General features: G+C 40.4%; 3 protein-coding genes and 1 pseudogene across 4 annotated transcripts; 2 read left to right on the forward strand and 2 right to left on the reverse strand.

Annotated features, from left to right (window-relative positions):
• Positions 1–42: 42 nt before the first annotated feature.
• LOC146645500 (NACHT, LRR and PYD domains-containing protein 12) lies at positions 43–3,911 on the reverse strand. Its single transcript, XM_085392818.1, has 9 exons — positions 3,723–3,911; positions 2,019–3,612; positions 1,766–1,927; positions 1,515–1,688; positions 1,242–1,415; positions 953–1,126; positions 674–847; positions 426–593; positions 43–326 (listed from the first exon to the last, which is right to left on the reverse strand). The coding sequence occupies exons 2-9, from the start codon at positions 3,599–3,601 to the stop codon at positions 257–259; spliced, it is 2,679 nt and encodes an 892-aa protein (XP_085248944.1). The 5' UTR covers positions 3,602–3,612; positions 3,723–3,911; the 3' UTR covers positions 43–256.
• A 1,409-nt stretch (positions 3,912–5,320) lies between these two features.
• LOC146645501 (keratin, type II cytoskeletal 8-like) lies at positions 5,321–9,445 on the reverse strand. 2 transcript variants are annotated; one of them, XM_085393962.1, is made up of 10 exons: positions 9,103–9,445; positions 8,680–8,891; positions 8,446–8,506; positions 8,253–8,348; positions 7,974–8,138; positions 7,655–7,780; positions 6,805–7,025; positions 5,931–5,977; positions 5,751–5,819; positions 5,321–5,653 (listed from the first exon to the last, which is right to left on the reverse strand). In XM_085393962.1, exons 1-10 carry the CDS (start codon positions 9,346–9,348, stop codon positions 5,562–5,564), a joined length of 1,335 nt encoding a protein of 444 aa, XP_085250088.1. In that variant the 5' UTR covers positions 9,349–9,445; the 3' UTR covers positions 5,321–5,561. The 2 variants fall into 2 exon arrangements, with proteins under 2 accessions (XP_085250088.1, XP_085250087.1); XM_085393961.1 differs by having other exon boundaries at positions 5,751–5,822; positions 9,103–9,444.
• A 43-nt stretch (positions 9,446–9,488) lies between these two features.
• LOC146645502 (deoxyribonuclease-1-like) lies at positions 9,489–13,171 on the forward strand (annotated as a pseudogene).
• A 2,889-nt stretch (positions 13,172–16,060) lies between these two features.
• On the forward strand, positions 16,061–25,998 carry abtb1 (ankyrin repeat and BTB (POZ) domain containing 1). The gene is made up of 12 exons (XM_085394222.1): positions 16,061–16,297; positions 17,604–17,666; positions 17,758–17,813; positions 17,952–18,096; positions 18,204–18,363; positions 18,461–18,506; positions 19,059–19,175; positions 22,498–22,610; positions 22,682–22,780; positions 22,895–23,062; positions 24,393–24,593; positions 24,978–25,998. Exons 1-12 carry the CDS (start codon positions 16,242–16,244, stop codon positions 25,182–25,184), a joined length of 1,431 nt encoding a protein of 476 aa, XP_085250348.1. The 5' UTR covers positions 16,061–16,241; the 3' UTR covers positions 25,185–25,998.
• Positions 25,999–26,210: the final 212 nt, after the last annotated feature.

Below are 26,210 nucleotides of genomic sequence, written 5' to 3' on the forward strand. Positions count from 1 at the left end.
TCTTCACACATTGCCTTATTTCATATGATGAAAGCATAACCATAATAATTTAAATATATTTTATTGGAAGAGTAAATGGTAGGAACATTTTGGAACTGTTGGGATTCATCGTATAAACATGCGTACGCGTTACAACCTTCCTGTCCTCACTGCTGTAGCAAGCAAAAATCTCCATGAGTAACATTTATAATAATCAACAATAATACTTAGAAAACAAAACTTAAAGTAATTTTTAAGCAATCTGAGTCAAGCTTCTTCAGTATATTATTTTCGTGCACTTCTCCAACATCTCAAAAAGGTCTTCGCTGAAATCATTGTACTTCAGGCTGAAAGAGTTAGTAACAACAGCAGTGGTTAGACACTTAATTTTCTTTCGTGTGCACACTCTGGCTTAAGCGTTATTAACTAAAGTGAATCGCGCTTACTTCATCTCCTGCATCCCGTGGCTGTCCTGCATGACTTGGACAAGTGCTGGGATGGAAGCATCGGTCAGTGAGTTGTTTCTCATTTCCAGCTTCTTCAGTGTCTTACTGGCTCTTATTGCAGTGCACAAGTCTTCAACGCAGGCATTGGTCAGCTGGGTCATTTCAACACTACAAAACAAACAGACCAACATTTAAATGTAGTGGACTATAATGTGGTGATTATGATCACATCATTTTTTTCAACTCACTCCAGCTCTTCCAACAGGCAGCTTGGGTGTGCAACAGCATCCCAGAGATGTTTAACCCCTTGGTCTCCTACTTTATTTAAACCCACGCTCAGGGACTTCAGTTGAGAAGTCCCACTTTTCAGCACTGAGCCCAGTTCCTCAAAGACTGGTCGAGTTAACTCACATCGTGTCAAACTGTAGGGTGGGGCAAAGCACACAATAATGCTGTTATCTGAAATTCACTAAATATTTGAGAAAGGTGTTGCTCTGTCACTAAAAAGTTAATACAAATGAGTCTACCCAAGTTTTTCTAAAGGGCAACCAGGCCGTCTCAGGGCTTGGCAGAGCAACAGCGCCCCCTCCTGGCCTAACTCATTCACTGACAGCTCCAGCTCTGATAGAGTACAGTACTCCGACATTAAGGCCTCCTTCAGATGAGAGCAGCATGCGCCTGTCAGCTGGCACGTATAGAGACTAAAAGAAAAGTTAAAAGGCAGAAAAATATGTAGTGGTGTGATTTTTGTGTTCTTATATTTTACTTTTTTTTTTTTTTTTAAATCTAGATGCAGTTTTATTTAAACAGTCTTACTTGAGGCTCTGTAGTTTACAGAGTGGATGTTGCAGGGATACGCACAAAGCCTCCACTCCGCTGTCATCCATCGTGTTTCGTGCCAGTATCACTTTTTTCAGCTCTGATTGTCCAGAACGCAAAGCTGCAGAAAAAACCTTCATGGACGCTTCAGTCAGATCACATCTGTCAAGCCTTTCAATAAACAATAATTATGTGTGTATGTCAGTGATTTAAATAAAAGCAGACAGGATACAAAAGTTTTAATGAAAACTACACTATTGAAGTACATACTTGAGTTCTTGAAGTTTGCAGTGAGGGCTATGCAGTGCGTCGCACAGTTTTGCAAATCCCTGGTCCTCAATCTTATTGAATGACATTACTAACAAGCATAGCTGAGAGGTGCCTGAGGTCAGCACAGAAACCAGGTCTTCACAGCTTTCCTCTGTCAGATTGCAACTTTGAAGACTAAAACCCAAAGCAGGTAAATCATTCTTCCAATTTTAAAAACAAAGATTGCTTAAAAAAAAAAGGGCAATTCTTACCATAATTCTTGTATCTTGCAGTCTCTGAGTCCAGTGCAGAGGATTTTGAACTTTTCGTCACCCAGGCGGGAGTAAGAGAGATCCAGCTCCGTGGTAATTCCTCTGTTGAGAGCTGAAGCGAGATGAGGAACAGCCCCAGTACTCAAAAAGCTTCTTTGCAAGCTGGTGGGTGGACAGCACAGTTTAAAGCAACAATCAATGCACTTTGAACATATGAATCAAATGATGTCAATTTTATCTAAACCTGTCTTACACTATCTTGAGTGATAGACTCATAGCTGGAGCCAGGACTTCTGCCATCTCTTCTGTTAGATTCTTTGTATTGTACAGATTCAACGACTTCGTCCCACCAAGGCATGTAACCACATAACTCCAAGGTACACAGTCTTGAAGGGTCAGGCTGCCATAGCTGAGGCCTATTCGTGCTGAGGAGTTGATGATCTCCTTAACCAAGCTCTCATTTTGAGCTTGATGAAGCAGGCGGAAGCATCTATAGTGCTCGTCTGCATTATATCCCTGCAGTGATTCCTCTGAGCTGCTTTTAAACCACTGCTTGAAATCTTTGACCCGATCAGGGTTGAACTCTCCCAGGAAGTTCTCCAGTGGTCTGCGCTGAGTTGGTTCAGAAAGCCCTGAAAGGAAAACATCTAGAAACTTTGTACCATCTTCGTGCTTCTTCAGCATCTTCTCAGCACTCGTATACGTCATCTTGCCCAAAAAGAAAGACAATGCCAGGATGAACTCCTGGATCAGCTGCGAGTGGAACGAGAGCACACATGTATCAGACTCCATTTCACCATCTATTCGCAGGAAAGTATCAACTGAGGTGAGAAACTGTTGAAAGCCAAAGGAATACATTTGCGCTTTGGTGCAGCTCAAATGCTGCTCAACAGAGCAATGAGAAGCCATCCTGCCGAGGGCCAACACCAGCTCTGTGCCCTCTGCTTGACTCAGCGAGAGCGTCTGGATCAAGCCAACCAGGATATCTACAAACAGCTGAGATAAAGTCTCGGGAAGTTTTCCTCCAGAATCAATAAGAGGCTTGTAAACAGAGCAAACTGTCCAACAAAATCTTGGAGATGTACAGAAATCATAAAAGCCCAGAGACCTCTCCATGTGCATAAGTGCTTTGTTGGCAGCAGCAGCATCTGTAAAGAAGCAGTTTCCGAAAGCTTTTCTTTGGGGCTTCAGAAACCCTAACACTTTCACCTGAGAACCGCTAAGAAACTTCAGATTCGCCGTTGGCCTGGTGGCCAACACAACTGCAGCTCCTTTCAGCAGAGATCTGTGAAGCAGACTGGCCACTAAACAGTCCACTGAAACTGCCTGGGTCGGGTGAGAGCAGAGGGTGAGCACAGAGGGGTCCAGGCTGTACTTACACTCATTCAGACCATCAAAAACAACCAGCACATCCTCGGGCTTCTGCAGAACCAGATGCATGGACTGAGGAGGGAAATAGTGGTGACAGCGTTGGATTAAGGTTTCTAAAGAGAGTGCATCTTCACAAGCATTTAAGTCCTTGAAACGGAAATGGAAGACATATTCAAAGTTCTGTAGATGTACACCCTTTGCCCAGTCCACAACGAGCTTCTCCACAGTAGTGGTTTTACCTGATCCTTCTGAGCCTATCAGGATAACAGTTTTATTCTCACCACTCAGGGCTGTGTGGATGGCTTGATCCACGGTGGGCAAGTTTTCCTCTCTCACTTCGCCTTCTGCAGAGAGTGGGGATATGTACTTATTGTCGTTTATGACTCTGAAAGGCAGGTCTCCACCAAGGAGCGTAGGAGTGCCCTTTGACTTCAGGATATGAATTAGCACGGAGTCTTTGTCCATTGCGTTAATCTCTGTATGTATAAACCAGAAGACAGAATTAAACAATTTGGTTAAAGCGTGCAAGAACAGGCAACATATCATCCGTGTCCACTAATAATTTCCAGTGTGTTAAACTACTTACCAGCTGTGACAACTCAGCTCACGTGTTTACAGAAAAGTACAATAAACACAACTAGAAATAGTTGCCTTGGATACGGTGCTTTTGGAAAACAAACCAAAACACACGAGCGCAGTGGCTCTTCTGTGGTATACTGGTAGAAAAAAAAAAGGAAAGAAGAAGTCACACCCTAACTAATCCCTCAAGCCAGTCCTCTTACGTTGTTTTGGGTTGTATATACGAGACATTACGGTAAGAGAAACTGAGACGCGATTTCAAAATAAATACATTTTAACAATAATTTTAAATAAATACATTTTTAAATATAACAAATTTACTACTATATTAATTCTTAATTATACAAACATTTAAAAATGAAGATTTCTAAAGACTTGTAAAGCCGTAACAAGTAAACTCGATGTTTCCAAATACTAATTTCTCTTTATGAACCGTACACCCTCACGGTGTAAATCAGTGTCAAGTTAAGAACTTTTATTACTTTCTTTGGAATCACATTCACCGGAAGATTGCTTTTATTTTGAAATCATATCTCGGGTTCTCTTACCGTAATACCCAGTATAAAAAATAACGCAAAATAACAGGAGGGCTGCCATGATCGCAGTTAAATAGCGGTTAGCTGAAAGTAGGAAGAGCGCTGTGGGATTTCAAAATGCATCTGTGTCTTACAGATGGCAGAGCTTGACCAACTCTTCAAAACATTTACCTACTTGTGTTTTTTAGTTTACCGTATGTATTTTGTGCTGCTTAATAGCTAATGTATGTTTACTTTTAAAAAACAAAGGTTTTCCCCTCTTTATTTTTGTTAGCATGCTTTTCAAATTCACATATCAAAACAAAACCTACATATGTTTGGAAAAAAATATATAAATATACAATATAGTATTATGGGTGTTAGAATTACACTGGTGTGTATGGGTGTGTGTGCTTGAGCTTCAGTGCATTAACTGATGGGTGGACAGTCAACTCCAGGATTTTCTGATAGAGAGCAGAATTCAAATTTCCAATTAGCCATCAAGGTCCTGAAGTTCAAGTTTGCTTCATTTTTAGAGGCAGGTAGGTTTGGATAGCTTTCTCTCTTAATACATGATGTGAAGCATAAAAGTGCAACAAAAAACAAAAAACCCCAAACAAAACTAAAGGGCCCAAATTCTTTTTTCCCTGCACTGTATTTTTAGCTGGCTACTCAAACACAGTCCATCCAGCTTGTGGCACTCGAGTCCACCCAAAGCGGTCTGAGACTTATGTGAAATGCACCAGCTGCACTGAGCTGTAGTTAAAAAAAAAAAACTGTGTTGAAATTAGACTTCCCCTTTGCAATAAGCTCTTTCAGTTGATTGCGTAATAGGTACAAACTTTAACAAACCGACCTGTTGCAACAGTGTCATCCTGTTACAGTAACACAGCTGAAGTGAGCTCCTTAAAACGACTTGGACTATACCTGTGGCAATGACACTGAAAACACCTCAGTTTAGAGATTTAAAGTTGTGACCCAATATCTTTGGGTCCATCTAGTGCATATTAAAAAAAATGTAAAAGCTTTGAAGCTATTTTCTCCTTATGCTTTATAAGAGACACATCAGAACAACAGCTGTGCAGCAAGATCTAACAATAAAAAGAATAGTTTTTAATAGTTATTAGGAACATCTATAGAGCAAACTAACAAACGTCTTACAGTTGCTGAGTACAATTTGTAATTTAATGTGACAGAATCACAAGGAAACGAAAAACAGAGACACAGATACACATGGCCTTTTGATACAGTGAGGTTACAGCAGTTTGAAAACAGATTAATTTAAGGGTAGTTTTAAGTAGCAATCGGTCAGTTCAGAGCACTGCTGCGTTTTATTTGCCTTCGGTGTATGTCGTGTCCATGGTCTCCACTGTCTTGATGAGAACAGGACCTGACCTTTGTCTCTGCATGGTAACGGGCACAGCTGTGGAGAAGTCGGAAAAGGGCGTCGCTTAGATCTCTGAGATGAAGGCTATTGTTATGATCTCATCTTTATTTGTAAAATACAGTGCTGTACTTACTTCGGTTGGGCACTGTTTGGACACTGAACACTCTTTCAGTGCCATCAACACAGTCGTTACTGGCAACAGCTGCTGAAAAGAAGACAGAAAAAAGAGAGAAGAGGGTGTCACTCTGATCCCCGAGATGAAGGCCATTAAGATGATCTCATCTTTATTTGTAAAATACAGTACTGTACTTACTTTTGTTGGGCACTGTTTGGATGCTGATAACAGAGTCTTTACCAAGTCTGTCAGGGTGAAAGCAGGAAATACATTATAGGGCATGTACTGGTAAAGTTATTCACACGGTTGTTCAAGTGAAGGTTGCAAAGCCCTTTGTGGCTCTAGAGGGAGCTGTGCAATAAACCTGTCTCATGTTTAAGATCCAGCAAAGAAAGACAAGTGATAAACCAAATTACCCAAAGTAATTGTTTTACCATTTTGTTTTTTTCCTGCCATAAAACTGGAAGACAGACTTCCAATAAACCATAAATCTCATCTATGTGTTACTTGTCAAAGTCTGGTTCTGGTTCTGGATGTGGATTGGGCTTTGCAGATTGGATGTAGATTTGTCTTTCAAACTTGCACCTGAAAGGCCGCTCTGCTCTACGACTGCAGTTACCACCAGTTGTCAAATACCTGTGGGTGTTTGCATTCCACCCCTGGGCTCAGTTCTTTATTGTTTAATGCAACACACCGAGGTGAACTATTTGAATAGTGAGACAAATATGTGGTTGTGAAACTATTAAAAACAACCAAACCAAACAAATAACTTCTTGTTTCTGACTGAGGCTTTTGCTCAAGGTGGTGTTTTTTTGTTTTTCTATACCACACCCAATTTCCATCTAAACTGTCGGATGACAGATGGTATGCACGTACAGTAGCTCATACAACCAAAAATATCAGTAATGATTAATATGTTTTAATCATTTTCTGAATCACTGTAGACAGTTTCCAAGCTGAAACCTTACATCAATGGTCATCCATCCATCCATCCATCCATCCATCCATCCATCCATCCATTTTCTTCCTTAACACATTGTTGCCAGCAACCTCCTAAATTCTGCTGGCTTACCTTTCTTCCTCTCCCTCCAGGAGTTTCCTGTAGGTGGAGATCTCGATATCCAGGGTCAGCTTGACATTCATGAGGTCTTGGTAGTCTCTGAGCTGCTTGGCCATGTTATGCTTGTCCTGCCTCAGAGCCGCCTCAAGGTCCTTAATGCGGCTTTTTGCATCTATTACAGCCTCTTCCCCTCGCTCTTCCATATCAGATATGCTTACCTCATTGTGGGAATACTGACAAAGAGAAAAGCTTTATTTAAATCTGAGCTTCACAGTGATTCCTGATGATTTTAATAATAATAATGGATTGGATTTATATAGCGCTTTTCAAGGCACCCAAAGCACTTTACAATGCCACTATTCAATCACTCTCACATTCACACACTGGTGGAGGCAGCTACAGTTGTAGCTACAGCTGCCCTGGGGCAGACTGACAGAAGCGAGGCTGCCATATCGCGCCATCGGCCCCTCTGGCCAACACCAGTAGGTGGGAGGGTAAAGTGTCTTGCCCAAGGACACAACGACCAGGACAGAGAGCCCGGGGATCGAACCGGTAACCTTCTGGTTACAGATGCGCTTCCCAACCCCCTGAGCCACGGTCGCCCCGATTTTGTAAAAATTGGGGGTTTTTGTGTGGGTTATGGTAACAGGAAAACCAAACTGCTTTTTCAGAGCAGCTAACAATAACTAAATGTATGCAATTAGCTGTCAGTTCAAGATGAAAAAATGTTTCCTTTGATTTGTTTTCAGTTTCCTTTCTTTTTATGAGAACAGGAGCTAAACCTGTTGTTCCTCTTGATACTTGTTAAAATCCAGTTTAAGATCAAACAGACTATGAGGTAGTCTTAAAGCCCTTCACTCACCTGTTCCTTCATAACATCAATCTCAGTCTGCCGACGAAGAATCATTCGCTTAAGCTCAGCTATTTCGGCCTTAGTGTTTTGCAGCTCGCTGTTATGTTGCTGGACCTGCACTTTCATCTGATCAAACTGGTGTGGAAAAATATCAAACAGCGAGACAAGGATATAAACACAGTAATTATTGGGTTAACAAATGCCGTTTTGACGTTGTAGTAGATTTATGAGCGGTAACTTCTGAGCCCTTTTCATGTCTCTATGCCCATTTTCCTAGTTGGTTTATTACATCAACAGTAATGAGCAAGAATTCATCTTAGACCTTCACCTTGCTCTTGTACCACTTTTCAACTTCTTCACGGCTGTAAGCAGCAATTTCTTCATACTGAGCCTTAACATCAGCTATAATGTGGTCCATGTTCAGGTTGCGGGAGTTGTCCATCTGCACCACCACAGAGGTGTCCTTCACACGCTGCTGCATGTCATACAGCTCCTTATTTAAAACAACACATACAGCGAAAGTTAAGAGGAAAAAATCCAGAATATGACACCTAATTTAATTCACTGATTTAAATTCTGAAAAGGTTTTTAATGTAAGCTTGTTTACCATCTGATACACTTCTTTGAGGAACAAGATTTCATCCTGAATAGCTGTCAACTGGCTTTCCAAATCCACCTTTCTCATAATTTCTTCATCCACATCCTGGAAGCAACAGAATAAATAAACAACTTTTCTTTTCACTGCTATTTTTTTTTTTATTACTCACAAATAAAAGTATTAGTGTCATTGCATACTGCACCTTTTTGAGCAGTACAAAATCATTCTCTGAAGTGGCCCTGCAGTTGATCTCTTCCTCATACCTGAAACACCCACAAAATATCAAATTACACACAGACAGACACCCCCCCCCCCCCCCCCCCCCCCCCACACACACACACACACAGAGTTCTTATCACTGTCCACTTTATTATCATATATCAAAGCTGAGCTCCTGTTAAGCAGTGGTTTGATTTCTTCCACCAGGATACCTTACTTAGTCTTGTAGTCTTCCACAGTCTCGACCATGGCTGTGCACTCATTTTCAAGCCTCACTTTATCGTGTCTGCAAAGCTCCAGCTGTTTTTCCAGGTTGGAAATGAACGTCTTAATAATGGACTCCGCATCATCAGAGGAGGGGGCGCTTTGCTGATTCAGGAGCTTCCACTTGGTTTCCAGCACTTTGTTCTGCTGCTCCAGCTGTCTGACCTGACACACGAGAAGGGATACGAACAAATTCCAACACAGTCCCACTTTAGGTTTTAAAAGAAGCTTCAAATGCCACCGAGTTAACTTGGAATAATAATAATAATAATAATAATAATACATTTTATTTATGAGTGCCTTTCAAGTCACCCAAGGACACTTTAATGGTTTATAATAAAAAGATTTTAAATGTGACAGTAAAATTTCCTCTTACCTTTTCGATGTAGGATGCAAACTTGTTGTTAAGAGTCTTCAGCTGATTTTTCTCCATGGTGCGTATAGTTTGGACGGTGGGATCAACTTCTAAGTTTAGTGGGGCAAGCAGGCTCCTGTCGATTGTTACTGGTTTGATATCGGTAGCGGTGCTGATTTGGCGGATGGAGTTGGATCCCATGGAACTACTTCTGAATCGCCCTGAAGGTGAGTTCAGCAGGCTCTTCCGCTTGCTCCTCAGACTCATGGTGCTGTTGAGTTTGCACTGCTGGAAAGGATGGGGAGCTCAGCTGGTAGAAGTGGTGGTATAGCTCTGTTGTGCACGTTTTATCTTTTTGGCTGCTTTATAAGGCAGAACTGGGCGTGCTGTGATAGTGAAGTGATTGAATGTGGGTAAACCAGTTTGACACATACCTCGTGCTCTCCCACCTACCCCTCACTTTAAAGATGCAACAGGAAACTATTCCTGCTCCACAGCTTCAGGTGAGTTCCGTAACAAACTAAAAGTCTGCACTCACACAGTCTGAAAACTCAGTAAATCAAGAAGTCATCAAGAAAAATAAAACATTCCCTGTTATGAATAAAGAAAGATTTTATTTAACATAATGAACTGCAGAGCCACAAGTTTTTAATGTAAATTTAAGTCAGTATATGCAGAAAATTCTTTCAGTAGGCAATGTTACTTTTGGAAATGTTCCCAAATATTATAATATGCATTACACACTGGAAACTACATGCACATCAGTGGACCTCGTAAAACCTCCCTTAACTGAAAGAGAAACTCTGAAGTCCTGAAACTCTAGTAGTACGTTTAATAAAAAAAAGTCACAAATTTTCTGGAAAACTGTTATTTTTCTTCTTGAGGTACTAAACTAGTAAATATGATTGTAAGAGAGTAAAGTCAAAAAAGTACAAGGAAAACCTTACCAACTAACTACGCCCTCATAACCTCACACACTCCACTCATTAACAGGAAGCTCCTTACTTGGTTATTATGGACTAAAGTATTTCTTTATTTCTATCTTTGATTGATCTCCACTGCTGCTGCCTCTGTGCTGTGATAAATTTGACACAGTTATGACAGTTATGATTACAAATTATCAACCATGGGGCAGGGTCGGGGGTTCGAATTCACCGAATGGCTACCCTGAGGTACCCCTGAGCAAGGTACCGTCCCTACACACTGCTCCCCGGTGTGGCTGCCCGCTGCTTCACTGAGTGAATGGGTCAAATGTAATTTCCCCACTGGGATCAATAAAGTACACATTATTATCCTATGGAACAAAAGAGGAAAATAGTTTGATTTAAAAATTTACCACACTTAAATTAAATGTGTTTTCACTAATGTTAATAGAAACCAGTTGTACTAAAAAAAAGGAAACCTGTCTGTTCTCTTGTTTGTTTTTCAAATCCTCCCTCTCTCCCTGCGCGTCCAATTATCCAATCATCGCTTTCCTTTAAGCAAACAACTACTGTACAAAGGAAAAATGTTCTCACATAACCAGATTTATAAGGGTTTGTTTGTATGACACTGAATCTGTGCCACCCGCTCAACATTTCATCAGAGCTGAATAAAGTCAAGAGAACAGAGTGAGCGTCATGCGTATACTTAAAATGCTTTTTGCATGACACTGAATATTTCCTTCGGGTCTTCCTTTGACAGAAATGAAGATTGCTTCATTCAATTCATTCATTAGTCTCAGATCAATGCTGGATCTGAGACTAAGGTCTCAGATCCAGCGGTCCTGACAAGCCTGGTTAAGGTAAAACATTTCTCCTTGGCGTTAGCGAGGCAAACCAAAGAATGAAATGGCTGATATGAACTCTTTAAATGAGGACGCCGTGTACAGAGTCAACACATCACAAAACATGTGTAATGCATTTCTTCTTTGGAAATTTGTTGTCAATGTCACTCACTCATGAGTGTTGGGAAACAGTCATTATCAAGTGTGAAAATGAAAACTGGGAAGTAGCCAGGTGCATTATCAGGGTTAGTAAAAAAGAAAATCGCTTCTCATTTCTTCTGCTTTCATTATCATTGATTCAAAACAACCCCAAAACAACAACAAACAAACAAAAACAAAACAATAACACTGTTTGCACTTCTTTTATTAACAAAGCTTATTTGTTGTAGATTGTGTCTTGATATGACATCATAGTTATTCTGGAGGTGGTGAATGTGACTGGAGATTCTGTTAGAGTGTTAGTGGAAGAGCTGAACGGGTGAATTTACTTAAAAAAAAAAAAAAGATTTTCTGACTAAAGTAAAACTGTCTCTTCCTATAAGTATGCTTACTTTTACTGTTGTCCACATCTCAGGGTCAGCATCACCCATCACTATGCTCAGCAGCTCAGTACCCGTCTGGGAAGGAGCAGATACAAGGAACAGTTCCTGTTTCTGTACAGGCAAGCTCAAATAATCCCACATACTGTAAAGCTGAACAGCTCTATAGAATAATTTTTTTGTCCTGCTGGAAGGGACGATGTGGTCGACCTTATCGATTGCTATCAGTATAAGGATGACCAGGTCGATGATGTGGATGCATTTAAAAGAGAGCCCTATATTCTCTACTTTAAAACTCATAACACAGGTCAATCTTTGCCCCTACTGAAGCTTATGGTACCTGGTTCAGTCAGAACAAGGAGTTAGGTCTGTGTGTGTACATGTTAGTCAGTTGCTGGGACATCAGCAGTATGTACGAGTCATTTTTAACCGTGGATCTGTTTGTTGAATGAGTCTGATGCAGCGTGACATGCTAATTACAGCAGACTGCAGCAGGTTTATCAAGTTTAGTATCTTGTGTGAGCAGGGAAATATGTTTAACTTACAGTATGTAACTACAGAGGATGTTATTGGAGTCAAGTCAACTGTTTCTGTTGCAGTGCTGAGGGATATAGTTCCAATCCCGATGCATTTTTTGAGTTGTGATACACATAGATAAAGATATATAGAGACAGAGATATCAGGTCAGAGGAATCTCATCTATTGCACAACCTGTAAATTATCACTCAGTGTCCTCATATTTTCTTTAGGGATATTTAAAGTTGTATTAGCCTGAAAAGCTGCGTTTTTGTTTTTTGTTTTCTTAATTTCCTTTAGAATGTAATGATCCTGGGAGACTTCAGGGCAGATGGCTGGTATCTCTCATCCAAGGAAAGGGAGGAGATCCACATTCGCAGTGACAAGAACTCTTACTGGCTGATTGGTGATAACGTGGACACCAGGGCAAAAACAAGTGATCATCACGCTTATGACAGGTTTGTTAGAAAGATTTGTGGCAAGATATACAATTGTGGTCAGAAGTTTATTTGCCCTCGTTGAGGGCATGAATGTCAATGTAATGTTTGGCTTTTATTGATTTATTTGAAGTGTTTTTTTCCAGGATGGAATAATTATACAGCATACATCTTTAATGATTAAAAAAAAAGAAAGAAGAATTGGATGCATACGTTTGAATTTATTTCTTTAGTGGTCACAATCAACTACAACTGGTAGTTTCTCCAAGATTTAAGCTGCACAATCATTGCACCCTGGAAAATGAACAGTTCAAAGAAATTATTGAAAGCCCAGAATTATCATAACATTTATACCCATGATGACTGTATGTAAATGTCTAACCACAACTGCATATGTTGTTATGTGAATTCATGAATTGAATGAATGCACATCTTCCACAGGATAGTTGTGTATGGAGAAGATATGCTGGCAGCCATTGTGCCAAACTCAGCTAAACCATTTAACTTTCACAAAGAGTTTCAAATGACAGAAGAAATGGTGAGCTATCTGATCTATCCCTCTTCTTGATATGCACTTGAATGGCTATTTTTCTTTTCTATTTTTCATTTTATACACAAATCCTTGTGCCCTTAGGGTGAGCGATCACTACCCCGTTGAGGTGGAATTGCTATTCCCTTTTGGGTGAAAAAGAGCAACAACAGATGTGCAGTTGTTGACACCCAGCAAGGATTCAGGAGAGCTGTGACAGGTAAAGAGCAAAACACTAATATACTTTATCTTGTTCCTGATAGATGTGGAAAAAGCTGGGATACAACCCAGCTCAGAAAACTAGATGGAAAATTCACATAAAGGAATAAAGCAGTGATTTCCAAATGCATTTTAACTTGTATTTCAAGAGTCAAGTCGAGTCAAGAAAGCCTTTATTTGTCACATGCAAGTTCCCCTGCAGCAAAATGGGACCCTCCCTGACCTTACATACACAACACAGACATCACATGGGGAGACAGGTCAGAGACCGGTAGTATTATGGAAAAACACTGAAATGTACACTACAATGGGCAAGACGAGGAGGGGGAAAAAAGAGACCTCTACTCATGCTGGGCTCCTATGGGGGGACAGCATGAGAACAGAAAACAAAAAAAACCTCCTCTGCACAAAGAGCACAGAAATGTCCACATCACAACATCATGAAGCACGTGACAAGCAAGCTGACAAGCTGATACACCAAACTGCTGAGGTCAGCACGCTGATAAAACATGAGAAAAACTGTGAAGTCTCTTAAAACAGTGCTCCTTAATGAAAGAACAGGAAGTGTTTTGGACTGTTCGCTACTTAGGGTGTGTAAAATAATTCAAAGTTTTACCAGTACACTGAAAAGCAATCCGGGATTTTGGAGCAAACTACCAACGTACTCCCTTCATGCAAACTGCGTTTTGCATGAATCACAAAGGCATGGCTGCGTAAAAGGCATGGCGTGTGCACCTGCCTGCCTCCCGTCAACACTTCTATTCAATAGAGAAGGTATGTTTGCAGGAAGAATGAAAACAACTGAATCACTGGCTCTCTTGGTGTTTTTGACCCTTAAATGTCATTTAGCATTGTGAAAAAGAGTGGATATAATAAAGAATAGTGACATATACTCGCCTGACCCAATATTTGCATTGTTGCATGTATCAGAATCAGTCATATCTGTGTGACGAAACATTCTCAGTGCAATACAGGCCAAAGGTAATTTGCAAATTGCAGTTGGAATTTAAAATTACGCCTCTCATTTGTTGTGATTAGATGTTATTCTTCTTTTGATGTTTTAGTGCAGTGTAGCCTCTATGAAGGAATTTGGGAGTGTCATTTTTGAATTCAGTTTTCATTTTTGAACCGAGTGTGTCATGAATTCAGTGGTTTCTCACATACATCTGCTTTAAAGATTTTGTAACTAATCTATACATTTGGGGTGATAAAAGGTCATGAAATCTTACATCCAAGTTTAAAAGGATGGGGCTTTGGGACATTTTCACTTTTCTTATTGTATATAAATAACAGCAATAATGAACTGATTTTACTAACACTTAGAATCTTTTGGTCCAAAGCCCGAGTTCAGCTATGAGTCATAGAGCTTTTGTTTTTTGTTTATTTACAGACTGGTCTATAGCTGGACCAACTGTGATGTTTGAAATTAATTTGAACTGTCTGAGCAACAATCTTTACCAAAACTGGTGCACATGATCTATAAACTGGGTCTTAGTGTTTCTAAGTTTTGTCACAGCAAATTAAAATTGGAGTTGAGTTAATATCTCAACAACCTTTTGATCTGTGATCAAAAACAAACTGGTTACACGGACCACACACTGTATTACAGAACTGGATTTAGTCTTTTCCAGGTAACCTCAGGGTTAACCCTGGGTTTGTGTGGGTTAGTGTGAAGGCGGTTCACTTGTTATCTCTGTAAATTGCCATAGTAACATAACCTGCTCCAGAGCAGATTATGTTCCAGATTAGAGATCAGCGAGTAGGAAATCAGCGATTTCTGATCCGAAATTGATTCTCTGAAAAAGCATTGCCATTCCTGGAAAATCCCTCAGAAATCTGTGTGTGAACAGTAGGAGCGTTAAAGTTTTGCAGTAGCGTGTAATGTCTTCGTGTTTCCCTGATGATTAGAAAGAAAAGAGGCAACTTTATTCTTAGATATTTTTTTTCTGACTATGAACAATTTTACAGTTTTATTGTTTGATAAGCCTCAGCACACAATCTTAAAACAGATAACCTGATTGTATTTGCTGACTTTCCATTCAATTTGCATAGAGAGTAATTTTGAATGCAGTTTTCATATTTATCTTCAGGATATTTGATTATAATCCTTCAGATTCTCCTGTCTTAAAGATAGGGTTGAGTCTGTTCACTTGCACAGTTAGCCAGCTTTCTTATCAGGCTTTGCAAAGCGCATTTGTCCAATGTTGTTAAAAGTAAACAACTTTACAGTAATTTGCATCTTACTTTTATTAAGAGTGAAAACAGGAAGTGAGAAAGTAACTCAGAACCATCAATCTACCACACACACACACACACACACACACACACACACACACACACACACACACACACACACACACACACTTTTCTGTTAAAGTGTGTTTATTGTGGATTAGGATTCTGAATAAATATTGTGACATACAGTACAATACAAAATAAGTAAATATGGGTGTAATGCACGTATTGCCTCTGTCTGTTACTGAACTGCATGACACAGCACTGTGGCCTTGTATGCCTTGGCTTGGCCTAGTTAAGAGCAAGAAAATAGGGCAAGGTTTGTCTCGTAGTTCTTTGGTCAAATAGCGGAATGAAACATCTTCTGACAGCTGCTTAATCCGATGAAAAGAATGTACTTTAACAAGAGCGAAAGGCGCTATTTAATTGCATTTTTACCACTTGTTCAAATCACACATAAACGAACGACGTGACGGCATGACGTGTACCGTTCAAGTTAACGGCGTAAGCTCGGAAATTCAGCTTTTATATATTGAGCACGGGTTGCTACTTGTTCAAGTTATGCCTCTGCGGTTAGAATTATTAGCTCATTGTAAAACTTTTAAAAGATTTCTATTCATGTGGCTCACAAGTAAAAAAAAAAAAAAGGATTTAGTAGTGCGGATAAAGAATAGCATATAGCTGCCGTTTTTGCAGTTATTCCCTTACGTTTGTGAAGTGTACGCTGATGTCACGTGACTGCTGGACCTCTTCGACCAAAACACCGAGGACCCCGCACAGCTTGTCAACAAAAAACAACGGTGACAACTTTCTCAGCGTTCACCGAGCAAAACTCTGAAGCTACAGCAAACCATCACTCACCTGTCCGGTAGACAGGCCGTCTCAATGCATTACAGAGGACCGAAAACACCGCGGCGATTATGGATGTGTACGATTTGTTTAGTAGTTGCAGAAAGGGCGACATTTGTAGAGTCAGGTAACCATCAGCTCTGCTGAGCTTATTATGGCTTGTGTGCTCGATGATAACTTATTTTACTTTACTGTGTTTGCCGGTGAGAGTTCTAGCATAGATTGGGCTAGCTTTTTCTACAATGCAGTCTTGCAGTTTAACTTCGGTTTTATGCAAATAAACGCGAGTTAACCACAGAAGGCAGTGTTGCTAACAGGAGCCACGATGAGCCAGTTTGTAACTGTAGCTAATTGTGTAGGTCAGCTCCTCGGTGTCCAGACGTAATGATCGCACTAGGTATCAGTGTCGGATGCTCAACCGGATATCTAGTCTCCTGCTATAGGACAGAGTTACCCCGAGAATTACGAGGAAAGAGCTTGACAGGACAGCAAAACTATGCTTAGCTGATCGAAGGAATCATCAGTGGTTACAATGTATACATAAACCAATTGTTGCAGAGTCCAATAAAGGGGGCGTGTCTGTACAGTCATGTGTACTAGAAAGTTTTCATGGGATTCATTGCAGTCCTGTGTTTCCATAGGAATTAAGAGGCCAAATAGCAACCAGGCTGGCACTAGTAATTGAGTGCACTTGATAATTTGATCACCAGCAAGTGTGAGGAGCTCTATGAAGATTTTAGAGGTTTTAGCAGTTTGCTGGTCTGGAGCATTCACGTGTGTTAACAGAATGTCCAGCAAATTTATCATAGGTTCAGACTGTGTAGTGCTTACAGAAACAAACATTGCACAATCAATAAGACTTCTAGAGCCATGTACTTTAGACAGATGACCATATTTAGACCATAATGTACAGCAGAAAATCAAAAACAACAAACACCTCATACTAGTTGTCAAGCACTGGGATAAAGGGGTGATGATTTGGATTTGTTTTGCAGCCACAGGACCTGGGCTTCTTGCAACAATGCAATCATCAAGTCGAACATAAAATACTCTGTATACCAAAGTATGCCAGAGTCAAATATGAGCCAGCCTAATTATCCAAGCCATCAGAACTGCATGCCTCCAAGTTTTACTTATTAGTACTGTAATAAATGAATGCAAATGATTTTGTAAAAGAATGATGTCATAGTCATGAAAGCGGTTCAATCTCATGCTGAGAAGCTGCTTTTTCAAATTGATTAGAATGAATAAGGGGATTAATTAATCAAACAGAATTCAATAATTCTATAAAATAAAATCATTTTTATATACCCTCCTCATCCTGTGTGACGTATGTATCTGTTTATTTTTATTTAAATCCTGGCGTTTTGTATGGTGAGTCGTGTCTGTGTTTATCGAAGCGCATCACTGTAACCTCTCTGCTCTTTGCCTAGATACCTTGTTGAACAAAGAGATGTTGACCTCAATGTAAAAGATAAATGGGACAGCACTCCATTGTAAGTACAGTATAGGCAGCTGATGTAATTCTCCCATCAACGCCGCATCATAATCATAACTGCTTTTAATATAAACACTTGTGTGCTTCAGGTATTATGCTTGTCTCTGTGGTCACGAGGAGCTGGTCCAGTACCTGTTGGCTAGTGGTAAGTTACAATCAGTTATAATCAAATAACACAGTATTAAACTGATGTGCTGTGCTTTAGAACTGCTCTGACATATTCTGTTGTATCATTCTAGGCTTTGAAATTTTTGATTTCATTTATTCATTTGTTTTTTTTTAGGTGCCAAGTGTGAAGCCAACACGTTTGATGGCGAGAGATGCATGTATGGCTCCCTGAGCGACTCTGTTCGACGCCTGCTCAAAGACTACAAGTGTGTAAGCATCCGCGCCATGCAGCGGGATGATTTCAACTACTTTCTGCACATGTAAGGGTCATGATTTTTATGTTGAAAAGAAACAAGAAAATAAGAGCAATAACAGGATGTTATAGTACGTTTGTCTAATCCAGACATTTCTGGGGGGTTTTCTTTAGGTTGCTAGAGCAGGGTCAGTATAGTGACGTCAAATTCCTGGTTCACGGACAAACGTTTCTAGCACACCGATGTGTTCTCAGTGCTCGCTCAGAGTACTTCACGGAAATGTTTGAGACCAAATGGAAAGGGAAGAACTTGATCAACCTCAAGCACCCTTTGGTAAGTCTATATGTTTTCATTAGTGTCCTGTTATATCACCATGTGTAATTCACAATTTTTAGTTATACTGTATGGATAAAGGCTGTTTTGATTTCAGATCAATCCTGCTGCCTTTGGAGCAATTCTACAATATTTCTACACAGGTGGGTGAAAAATATACCAGCTGATCTTCCATGTATCGTACAGGAGAAACCGGTGTTGTTGGGCAGGAAGGAAAGAAGGAAAATGCAAAAGATACAAATAAAATACAAACGAATATAAAATAAGTACGATAATACACTATATACAACGGTAGCATACACAGTATGTGATTATGGCTATGGTTGTGGAAATATGCAGGACATAAATTTAACTATTCTACCACTACTATTCCTATGTAAGTAACAGATATCTATAATTATAGACATGTACACGCACACACACATGTACATACATCTGTATACATATACCTGCACACGTCCATACACATAGAAGGTGCATTATGCATGAAGTGGTGAGTTATCGAATCTGCTTTTGGGATATAAATAAATAATGGTAAAATAATTTGATCTTTAAGAAGAAATTGCACACGCTACTCTTTAATGAAATGTTGTAGAAAGCATGCTTGGATGATAGTTGGATTGTATTTAATGTAATATTTTTATAACATGCAAAAATCTTAGTAAGAAAATGTTGTTTCTTTATCTCTGTTTCAGGACGGATGGATATTGATATAAGTCTTGTGGAGGACAGTAGACGACTGGCTAAACAGTGCAAAATGGCAGATCTCATAGAAGAGCTGGAGAATAAATGCAAACAAGTGTATGAATTTGGTAAGGCAGAACTCTTGATTTATATTTACTTGAGTAATGCACGTACAACTTTAAGCCAGTCTTAAGACACCTCTCATTTCTCTTTTATTGTAATTTTTAAAGAGGTTTTAAGCAATAGTTCTTCAGGCTTTCTTAAAGTCTTTCTCAGTTTTTTTGGGATCATGACAATGAGCCCAAAAAACTCTGCCAGCGTAGTAAAAGCATACCTGGATGATAAAACACAGTGGAGCTCTCCCAGAGCCCGGACCAGAACATTATTAAAGCAGTGTGGGATCATCTTGACAGAGAACTGAACAAAAGGCAGAAGCATCCAAAGAACAGCTTTGTCTTTCAAGAAGCCTGGAGAACTATTCCTGAAGACAAAGAGATTACAAGAAAGCTGCCTAAGAGACTTCATGCTGTTGAAGGTAGTCATACTAAATGTTGACTTTTAAGCTCGTTCCAGCTCTGTTCGCCTTAAATACTGTATTTCCATTGCATGTTTGCACATGCTTCAATAAATCTCTGGACCTACAGTGGGGCAAAAAAGTATTTAGTCAGCCACCGATTGTGCAAGTTCCCCCACTTAAAATGATGACAGAGGTCAGTAATTTGCACCAGAGGTACACTTCAACTGTGAGAGACAGAATGTGAAAAAAAAATCCATGAATCCACATGGTAGGATTTGTAAAGAATTTATTCGTAAATTAGGGTGGAAAATAAGTATTTGGTCACCTCAAACAAGGAAAATCTCTGGCTCTCACAGACCTGTAACGTCTTCTGTAAGAAGCTTTTCTGTCCCCCACTCGTTACCTGTATGAATGGCACCTGTTTGAACTCATCATCTGTATAAAAGACACCTGTCCACAGCCTCAAACAGTCAGACTCCAAACTCCGCCATGGCCAAGACCAAAGAGCTTTCGAAGGACACCAGGAAAAGTATTGTAGACCTGCACCAGACTGGGAAGAGTGAATCTACAATAGGCAAGCAGCTTGGTGTGAAAAAATCAACTGTGGGAGCAATCATCAGAAAATGGAAGACATACAAGACCACTGATAATCTCCCTCGATCTGGGGCTCCACGCAAGATCTCATCCCGTGGGGTCAAAATGATCATGAGAACGGTGAGCAAAGATCCCAGAACCACACGGGGGGACCTGGTGAATGACCTGCAGAGAGCTGGGACCAAAGTAACAAAGGTCACCATCAGTAACACACTACAACGGCAGGGAATCAAATCCCGCAGTGCCAGACGTGTTCCGCTGCTGAAGCCAGTGCATGTCCAGGCCCGTCTGAAGTTTGCCACAGAGCACATGGATGATACAGCAGAGGATTGGGAGAATGTCATGTGGTCAGATGAAACCAAAGTAGAACTTTTTGGTATAAACTCAACTCGTCGTGTTTGGAGGAAGAAGAATACTGAGTTGCATCCCAAGAACACCATACCTACTGTGAAGCATGGGGGTGGAAACATCATGCTATGGGGCTGTTTTTCTGCCAAGGGGACAGGACGACTGATCCGTGTTAAGGACAGAATGAATGGGGCCATGTATCGTGAGATTTTGAGCCAAAACCTCCTTCCATCAGTGAGAACTTTGAAGATGAAACGAGGCTGGGTCTTCCAACATGACAATGATCCAAAACACACCGCCCGGGCAACAAAGGAGTGGCTCCGTAAGAAGCATTTGAAAGTCCTGGAGTGGCCTAGCCAGTCTCCAGACCTCAACCCCATAGAAAATCTGTGGCGGGAGTTGAAAGTCCGTGTTGCTCGGCGACAGCCCCAAAACATCACTGCTCTCGAGAAGATCTGCATGGAGGAATGGGCCAAAATACCAGCTACTGTGTGTGCAAACCTGGTAAAGACCTATAGTAAACGTTTGACCTCTGTTATTGCCAACAAAGGTTATGTTACAAAGTATTGAGTTGTATTTTTGTTATTGACCAAATACTTATTTTCCACCCTGATTTACGAATAAATTCTTTACAAATCCTACCATGTGGATTCATGGATTTTTTTTTCACATTCTGTCTCTCACAGTTGAAGTGTACCTCTGGTGCAAATTACTGACCTCTGTCATCATTTTAGGTGGGGGAACTTGCACAATCGGTGGCTGACTAAATACTTTTTTGCCCCACTGTATTTCTGCTTTCGTTAGAAAAATATATAAAAAAGGAGTGGCTCAAGATTGCATATTCCTGATGTAATGCAGTTTTTCCACTTAGCCTCAAAATACCAGACCACCTTTTAATCCCATATGTTTTTATCTAGGACCATGTCCACACTAATACGTTTTCATTTGAAAACGCATCTTTTTCTCTCCATTCGGGCCTTTTGTCCACATTGAGACGGCGTTTTCGGTCAAGGAAAACGCAGCATTTTGAAAACGCTCTCCAAAGCGGATACATTTGAAAACGCCGTTTTTGCATCGCACTGTGGACAGCGAACCCGAAGCCTTTTCGAAAACGATGACACATTTTAGTCATGTGATGCAATCATGTGACCTATTAAACTAAGATAGCAGATTGTATTATACAGCAGTTGTTTTGTTTGCTCTCAATTTTGACAGCCCTATTAAAGATTATGGGCGATCGTGGCTCAAGAGTTGGCAGTTCGTCTTGTAATCGGAAGGTTGCCGGTTCGAGCCCCGGCTCGGACAGTCTCGGTCGTTGTGTCCTTGGGCAAGACACTTCACCCGTTGCCTACTGGTGGTGGTCAGAGGGCCCGGTGGCGCCAGTGTCCGGCAGCCTCGCCTCTGTCAGTGCGCCCCAGGGCGGCTGTGGCTACAATGTAGCTTGCCATCACCAGTGTGTGAATGTGTGTGTGAATGGGTGGATGACTGAATGTGATGACTGAAAGTGCTATACAAATACAGGCCATTTACCATTAACATCAGTTTGTACATGCTCCAGATAGCTTTTCTTCAGATTCTTTACTTCACTCGCTTTTTCAAATTTGTACCTTTGTGTTATTCGCAGCAACAACTCCACCTCATCGTTAGTCCATTTAAAAAACTCTGTGCTTTTCCTCAACATTTAGCTGGGACGTTTCAAAGAGCTGGAAAGTAAATAAACGGCAGACAGAAATGAGGCAGGGTCGAATCTTCTTGCGTTTCACGCATGCGCAGGACTGGAACGCAAGCGTTTCCAGCCGTTTCAATGTGGACGCGCAACTCTGTGAAAACGACTGATAATGATAGTGTGGATGCGGAGCGTTTTCAGACGAAAGCGCCATTTTCAAATCTATCCGGGCTAGTGTGGACGTAGCCTAGAGCTGTTGTTTTTTTCGCCCACTAATGATGAGTTTTCCATCTTGTCTTGTTTTCTTTCTGTCCTCATATCAAAGTGTCCAATAAACCGGGAATCTGTGTCAAAGTTCTCACCCTCGAGCCTCACAGCTGTCAACTTCAGGATGAGATGGCTCAGTTAGCAGACTGTGCCCTGCCCACTGAATTAAGGGTGAGGACATCATGGCAGTAAAATAAGTATTTTAGCTGAACACCGCATTCATTCCTGTTGATTCTCTTTAGGTTGGATTTGGTGAGCTTCCCTTTAACAGAGTCGACCGCTTCCCTACTTATCCCGACATCTGCTTCAGAGTCGATGGTTACGATTTCTTGTGCCATAAGGTACGGATGAGAAAATCCTCACAGTGTCTTCTCAGTTACAGTGCAGACTCCCACACCACCGCAGCATAAACATGAATGTGAATGACTGAAGTGCAGTTGTGCGTCTCTCTCCAGGCATTTTTCTGTGGACGTAGTGATTATTTTAAAGCCCTCCTGGAGGACCACTTCAGTGAGGGAGAGCAGCTCCAGTCTCAGCCCAGCACCCCAGTGATTACTTTACACAACATCTCACATGAAATCTTTATCCACATCATGTATTACATCTACACAGATGACACTGAGGTTTGTGCACATTTTTTCTTTCTGTGATGTTTGCATCCCTAATAAATCATTCCGCACTTTTTTATTTAGGAAAAAAAGGATCTTTGAAAACAAACATCGATTATAAACACAGACAAACCTGTGTAGCAAAGCTTAATTGTTAAATACCTGAACAATTGTGATCCTGGTGGGATTTCTCATCATATTGTAAGAGAAGCTTTCCTGTATTGATATGGCAACATCAGAGCCATAGTGGATACAGAGGCTTACGGCGAAAGTGCTTATGAAATAAATATTGTCAAACTAGACAGATTTTTGGGTCGGTGAAACTGAATGTGATGCGTAAAACTGTTGGTTGGCTCTAGTTTTTGACTCCAAAACTAAAAAAAATCTTTATTGAAACCAGAAATGAGTACAATTTTGGTTAAAATAGGGGTAGGTCCTAATTTTTACTTTCATCTTCTTAAATTAAATTTTTGATTAATTTGGCCTGATGTGAACTACAATTCATAAAATCATAATTGCCTCGTGGGCAAAAAAGGATGTTGACAATAGAGCTGCCAATCAGGAGACAAAGATGAAGACCGTGGAGGAGGTAGATGAAGGTTGGTGTGAAATAGAGGCAGATCATCTGCTGTGGTGACCCCTAGAGGGAGCAGCTAAAAGAAGATCTCTAAAGTAAAAAAGTCCTATTAGTAGCATTTTTCACATTTTCTTCCAGTATGCTGTTGAAAGACACGTAATTCACAGAACTTGTATCAGTGAAATGCATACAGCATTTGCATTTCCTCTGCTGGTGCCCTCCGTTGTTAAATAATTCACTGTGGTTTTTTTGTGGAGGCATCCATAAACAGACATGCAGCCAAGTAATAAAGCAGATATATTTACATGTTGTAATATCCTAGGCAAAAGAGATCTGGGTTGATTAGTTAGACTTTCTCTGTGTCACAACAGCTCATTTCCACACATCTGGGCCAGTTTTTTTATTATTACATAAAGCTGCTATAAGCTTAGAATTTATGATTAAAATAGGAGACACGGAACTGGGCACTAATTAGCTATTTTAATTGTCATATTTGGAATTAGAGCATTAAAATCCACAAGTGACGGCACATTTTGTCTCAGAAGCAGACAAATTCTGAAAAAATGCTCACCAGTGATCTCACACTGTCATCTTGAAATTTCTTAACTCGTTTGACAACCTCCCCTGTACCTTAATCGTAAGTTTTGACACTTAAATAAGTGTCACTAAAGATATTGATTTATATGTACAAGGCATCCAGAGGGAGGATTGCTGTTTTGAATTCTCGTGATAATAATATTCTCCCTGCTGGTTTCTCTGCATGTCCAGCTAATGACGGAAAACGTGTTTGATGTGCTGTGTGTGGCTGACATGTATCTGCTGCCGGGGCTTAAGCGCCTGTGTGGAAAGACGCTGGCTAAGACGATATGCGAGGAAAACGTTCTGCACATGTGGAAGACGGCCAAGCTCTTCCGTCTCTCTCGGCTAGAAGATCAGTGCACAGAGTTCATGGCCAAGATCATCGAGCGGGTGCGTGGCAGTGATGGTGTCCCATTGTCAGTGGGTCGTAGTTCTTCATTGTATCTGTGCTATTGTTCATGCTCATATTATATTCTAGTCAAACTCACAAATTCAGCTGGGGATCAAATAATTATTTCCCAGATTATAGGTACCTAAATGCATTGAGTTGTTGGAGTTTGATTGGCTAATTAGATGTTTGTGTTAACAACCAGTCGAAAATGCCCAAATGCCAATCATTAATGATGTTTTGATCTCTGAGACCATTTTATAATATTTTTGTTGCTGTTTCAGAACTACAGAGCTTATTTTTCCTTAAAAGTGTGTCAGCATCCCCCGAGTTCTCCATTAGGAAGAATTCACAACTGTCTACCTCTTGCATTCGTCCCATCACAGCTGGTGGAGCAAGCAGAGTTTGCCGAGATGGTCAAGGAGGACGCCGCGTCTTTAGAGAAGCGCCAAGAGACGGACTCGGTCCCCTTGGTGGACGACATCCGCTACCACATCGCCAGCAACGTGCAGACGTACAGTGCAATCGAGGAGGCTAACCAGAAACTGGAAGCCTTGGAGGAGCTGCTGGCGAGGATTAATATTGACTGCTGAGAGGTCTGCAGGTTTGTGATGCAGCTTCAGTGAAAGTTGAGGGCTTTTTTTTTAATGGTGGATACTTTGCAAGGAGGTAACAAGCACGTCTAGTAAAACAAAAGTGAAAAAAAAACACATGCATTTGTATGTTTGCAGTTTTTATTTTATTTTCAGCATATTGCATAGAATATATATTTGAAAAGAGCTGGTTATGTTTGGTGCAGATGTACAGAGAGCTGTTCGTTGTGGCTGTTTAACGTTTCTTTGAGAGACATACCAACTGTGACAAAACATATTTTGCAAAATGGGTTCTGAAGAGATCATGTGTAATATATTTACAACAGACTACAAAATGTCTTTGCACTGCGAACATGTGTGTTTAATTTAGATGGAAGTCGTGTGCAAGAATTTGAATGTTTAAAAAAATGATAAACAAGTTTACTGAACTTCATTAAATATAATTTTTACGTTTTAAAAAAGGCAGCTGGTTAAATTGATACTTTCACACTCGAGAAATATTGGCAAAAAAAAGTTTATGTTCGCTTTATCCAGAAGATAATTGAATCTTCTTCTGATCCCTTTGTTTGGTGTAACGTAAAATATTGCTTTATGCCATATTTAATGTGCAGACGCACCTAAATGTTAACATATTTAGTTGTATTACGCTGCTGTAGTTTGCCTCGCTGTTTGAACAGTGACATTTCTCCAGCATGAATACTTACCCCTTCTAACACAGTAATGCACTTTATTTTAACCTAAAATGAGAAATCTGTCGCCTAGTGTGTGTACCAGAAAATAACTGCTCTGAATTTTACCAATAAAACAATATTGCACGCAAGAGTAGTGTTTTCTTCAGTTTCTTCAACACATTGTGATTTTTTTCCCTTTTTTGTGGTCTGGAGATTATCAATAACCAACAGGATGGATTTCAAATTAAATTTGTTGTTTAGTAGGTGAGCAGCAACCACTAAATTTGAGTTCTCTGACCTTTCATCTGCTTCTAAATTTTATCCAGTGCCATTCCTGCCAGCTCCACTCAGCACC

This window comes from Rhamphochromis longiceps, linkage group LG20 (assembly GCF_057381845.1).
Source record: "Rhamphochromis longiceps isolate RC_006_pf linkage group LG20, R_longiceps_female_GT1.1, whole genome shotgun sequence".
Lineage (NCBI taxonomy): Eukaryota > Metazoa > Chordata > Actinopteri > Cichliformes > Cichlidae > Rhamphochromis > Rhamphochromis longiceps.

Bases quoted from the DNA above. Each gene is read 5' to 3' on its own strand.
- LOC146645500 (XM_085392818.1), bottom strand. From the start codon at position 3,601: ATGGACAAAGACTCCGTGCTAATTCATATCCTGAAGTCAAAGGGCACT. The intron at 848-952 runs GTAGACTCATTT...CCCACCCTACAG, and splicing joins TGCCCTTTAGAAAAACTTGG to TTTGACACGATGTGAGTTAA. The intron at 327-425 runs GTAAGCGCGATT...TAACTCTTTCAG, and splicing joins CACGGGATGCAGGAGATGAA to CCTGAAGTACAATGATTTCA.
- LOC146645501 (XM_085393961.1), bottom strand. From the start codon at position 9,348: ATGAGTCTGAGGAGCAAGCGGAAGAGCCTGCTGAACTCACCTTCAGGG. The intron at 8,892-9,102 runs GTAAGAGGAAAT...CTCGTGTGTCAG, and splicing joins TTGCATCCTACATCGAAAAG to GTCAGACAGCTGGAGCAGCA. The intron at 5,654-5,750 runs GTAAGTACAGCA...ACTTCTCCACAG, and splicing joins CCAAACAGTGCCCAACCGAA to CTGTGCCCGTTACCATGCAG.
- abtb1 (XM_085394222.1), top strand. From the start codon at position 16,242: ATGGATGTGTACGATTTGTTTAGTAGTTGCAGAAAGGGCGACATTTGT. The intron at 17,667-17,757 runs GTAAGTACAGTA...TGTGTGCTTCAG, and splicing joins AAATGGGACAGCACTCCATT to GTATTATGCTTGTCTCTGTG. The intron at 22,611-22,681 runs GTGAGGACATCA...GATTCTCTTTAG, and splicing joins CCCTGCCCACTGAATTAAGG to GTTGGATTTGGTGAGCTTCC.